Source organism: Myotis davidii, unplaced genomic scaffold (genome assembly GCF_000327345.1).
Source record: "Myotis davidii unplaced genomic scaffold, ASM32734v1 scaffold458, whole genome shotgun sequence".
NCBI classification, from domain to species: Eukaryota; Metazoa; Chordata; class Mammalia; order Chiroptera; family Vespertilionidae; genus Myotis; species Myotis davidii.
The window spans coordinates 3,230,724-3,234,918 of NW_006289819.1; the positions used below are offsets into that span (position 1 = coordinate 3,230,724).

Below are 4,195 nucleotides of genomic sequence, written 5' to 3' on the forward strand. Positions count from 1 at the left end.
CGGGCCGGGGCTGCCAAGGCCTTCGTAAAGCCCAAGGGAGTCAAGCTGAGATCCCACAGGGGCAGCTGCAAGCTCAGTCACCTTGTCTACATCGTTCACCCCAAACTTGGGAAATGTGCTTGTGTCCCCGTCACTAAGGGTCTCGGGTACTCCTGGCCAAAGGCCAAGGCAAGGCTTAAACCAAGCCTCGGGCTTAGGCTCCCAAAGGTGCCCAGACCCCCATAAAGGCTCCACAGGAGAGGAGGCCTCTGCTGATGTGAGGACAGAAGGACTGGTGTGACCCCTCTACCACTATCTGCATGGAACTAGTGTCCTGGGCTATTTGTACAAATAAACCTGAGGCAAGATCTGTTAAAAAAAAAAAAAAATCACTGCTAAGACCTTTTAGGGCTCCCTGTACCAACCTCACCCCTCTGCCAGGATCCTTGAAGGAGCCTGGATGGAAGAAGGAGGGCAGGCAGCCCCTCACTAAGGATAGGATCCAGCTTTGTCTTGTACTGACACTGGCACACGGCTTAGCACTTACTGGCTTAGCAACATGTTTGATGTTTGACTGATGGGGACTGATTTGGGGCGTTCCTGAAGCCTTCTAAGCCCATCTGTTCTAGGAGCAGCCCAGGACCTCTGGCCAATCCCAGTTCCTGGTGTGCAGTTAAGGGTCTGTCCTTTTCAAAGGCAGGTTATAGATGGTCTAGACCAGGGTTTCTCAGCCTCCGCACAACTGATGTTTTGGGCCAGATAATTTTTAAAATATATTCTTATTGATTTTTTTATAGAGAGGAAGGGATAGGGATAGAAAGTTAAAAACATCAACGAGAGAGAAACATCTATCAGCTGCCTCCTGCACACCTCCACTGGGGATGTGCCCACAACCAGGATAGAAAGAAAAACATCAACGAGAGAGAAACATCTATCAGCTGCCTCCTGCACACCTCCACTAGGGATGTGCCCACAACCAAGGTACGTGCCCTTGACCGGAATCCCACCCGGGACCCTTGAGCCCTCAGGCTGATGCTCCATCCACTGAGCCAAACTGGTTAGGGCAGTGATGGCAAACCTTTTGAGCTCGGCGTGTCAGCATTTTGAAAAACCCCAACTTAACTCTGGTGCCATGTCACATATAGAAGTTTTTTGATATTTGCAACCAGAGTAAAACAAAGATTTATATTTTTGATATTTATTTTAGATATTTAAATGCCATTTAACAAAAATCAACCAAAAAAATGAATTCGCATGTCACGTCTGACACGTGTGTCATCGGTTCGCCATCACCCAGATAATTTTTATTGTTAGAGGCTATTCTGTGCTTTGCAGCATGTTCAGCATCATCCCTGATTTCTGCTCACTAGATGTCAGGAGCATACACTTCCTGATTCTGATAATCAAAACTGTCTCCAGACACTGGCAAGTGTCCCTTCTGGAAGCAATTTGCCCCCAGTTGAGAACCACTGGTCTATACTTGTGCTGTCCAGTAGACCAGCTAGTTAAATTTTAAACAATTTAAGATTAAAAACTCAGTTTCCTGGTCACACTGACCACATTTCACTGCTCAGGTAGCCATGTAAGAGGACAGCGCAGCTATAGGACAGTCCCATCTTCACGGAGAGATCTGGTGGACAGTGCTGGTCTGTACTGACGCTGATTTGTTTCTCAGGGCGATTACAGAAACTTGAATAAATCAGATACTTTTTCTTCTGTTTCCTTTTACTTGTCAAACACTGCAGGTCCTGTGGGTGGAGATCTGAATTATCTTTGAATTTCTGTCCTCACTGTGTAAAATTGAAGAGGGGTTAAATAGACAATCACCACACACTGAAACAGTACTCTGTAAGAAGGGAAGCCCACAGGGGCAGCTGGAGCCCAGAAGAGGCTTCTCAGAAGGGGTGATAAGCTGAATCACCTGGAGGGGAAAAAGTATTATCAGGAGAGAAGGCATGAAAAGGACACTTGGATAAAGGACATACTGTTCTTAAACTAGCATGGTGGGTGCTTTAGGCAGAGTGGAGTTGCTGGACCCTAAAAGTTGAGGGGGGTGAAGTGAAGTAACTCACTTCTTCATTTCACACATTTTCTGAGAATCTTGGCACATTGGCAATGTCCAGGGTGTTGAACATGTAACTTTCAGTATGTTAAAATCCATATCACTGTAGAGCAGCAGTTCTCAACCTGTGGGTCGCAACCCCTGTGAGGGTCGAACGACCCTTTCACAGGAGTCGCCTAAGACCATCGGAAAACACATATATAATTACATATTGTTTTTGTGATTAATCACTATGCTTTAATTATGTTCAATTTGTAACAATGAAATTGGGGGTCACCACAACATGAGGAACTGTATTAAAGGGTCGTGGCATTAGGAAGGTTGAGAACCACTGCTGTAGAGCAAACCAATATGTCAAAATCAAAAGGGATCAACCAATTGACAAGATAGAATATATTGCAAATGTAGTGTAAGCATCTTTAAAATGTATGTATTGCCCTAGCCGATTTGGCTCAGTGGATAGAGCATCAGCCTGAGGACAGAAGGGTCGTGGGTTTGATTCCAGCCAAGGGCACGTGCCCAGGGTTGTGGGCTCAATCCCCAGTAGGGGTTGTGCAGGAGGCAATGGATCAATGATTCTCTCTCATCATTGATATTTCTCTCTCTCCCTCTCTAAAATCAATAAAAATATAAATAAGTAAAATGTATGTATAAAATAAACATTTGAGTGCAAAAAATAACATGTAAAATAGGAACAAAGTAAGATTTAGAAAATGGTAAATGTATAAATATATAACTTCAACACTTATAAAATGAATAAATTTTTAAAAATATTTTGTTATTGCATTATTTTTTATTTTTATTGATTTCAGAGAGGAAGGGAGAGGGATAGAGAGAAAGAAACATCAATGATGAGAATCATTGATCAGCTACCTCTTGCACGCCCCCTACTGGGGACCAAGCCTGCAATCTGGGCATGTGACCTTGACCAGAATTGAACCCAGAACCCCTTAGTCCCCAGGCTGACTGATGCTCTATTCACTGAGACAAACCAGCTACAGCGACTAGATATTCTTTTATTTTGTAAATTTAATAATTTTTAAACTCCAATACCCAAAACATTTCAGCATGTAATCAATAAAACAATTTTTTTCAATTACAGTTTACATATTTTGTACTAAGGTTCATGTGTACAGCATAGTGGTTAGGACAATCATATACTTTACAAAGTGTTCCCCCCAATAATTCAAGTACCCACGTGGCACCATACATAGTTACTACAATATTATTGACTATATTCCCTATGCTATACTTTACACCCCCTTGACTATTTTGTAACTATCAACTACAAACATGTATTGAGCACCCACTGTGTGCCAGGCACTGGAAATACAACAGTGAGATCAACAGAAATCCTTTCATGATGCTTACATTCTCAAGGGCGGGGAGAGATGGATAACCCCTAGACACTCAGTATGCCCAATGGTGGTAGTGTTACGGAGAAATACAGAGCTGGGAAGGGAGTGTAAGGGAGAGGGGGTTGCAATATTAAAACAGGATGGTCAGAGCAGGCCTTATGAAGAAGGTGAAAGAAGACTGAAAGGAAGTTACGGAGTGAGTTACACGGATAAAAAGTAGGAGAAGCAGAGAGAACAAGTGCAAGGCCAATGCGGTGAGGGTATGGCTGGTATGTTCAAGGGGTAGCAAGGATGCCCGTGCAGCCAGAGGAGTTGGTGGGGGCGTAATAGAGATGAAGTTCGGAACCACATTGGTGGAGGCCTCGTAAGCCATTAAAGGGACTATGGCTTTTAGAGTGGAATTGAGCCACCAGGGCATTTTAAAGAGTGACATGATCTTGCTGAAGTTTCATAGGATCCCAGAGCAGGCGACCACCTTGCCTCAGGGTTGCGGAAGGCTCCGGGAAGAACGATTTCTCAGCTCGGTAGCTGCTAGCCAGGCTCAGGGAGAGCCCTAGGCAGCAGGCGTCAGGCAGAGGGAAGAGCTTGGGGAACGGAGCACAGCACCCTAGCGGGACAGGGGTCCGCACTGGGTCCGAGGCCACGCTAGGGAGGCCCGCGGGCAGGCTCGGGTGCAAGGCAGGGCTGGACCCAGCAGGGTGGAGGGCGCCCGAGCCGCGTGAAAACTACACCAACCACAATGCTCAGCGCCGCGGTTCCGGCGTGGCGAGCACCAGACCGCCCTGGCCAGGTGGTG

The 4,195-nt window shown here is 45.6% G+C and overlaps 1 protein-coding gene across 1 annotated transcript in view; it reads left to right on the forward strand.

The window, feature by feature from the left end:
* Positions 1-4,195, forward strand: part of ATP6V0B (ATPase, H+ transporting, lysosomal 21kDa, V0 subunit b) — a 19,830-nt gene that overhangs the window by 12,390 nt on the left and 3,245 nt on the right. The window contains exon 2 of the mRNA XM_006762625.2: positions 1,067-1,074. Within this exon, the coding sequence (XP_006762688.2) occupies positions 1,067-1,074 (8 nt within the window). The remainder of the gene's footprint in view (positions 1-1,066; positions 1,075-4,195) is intronic.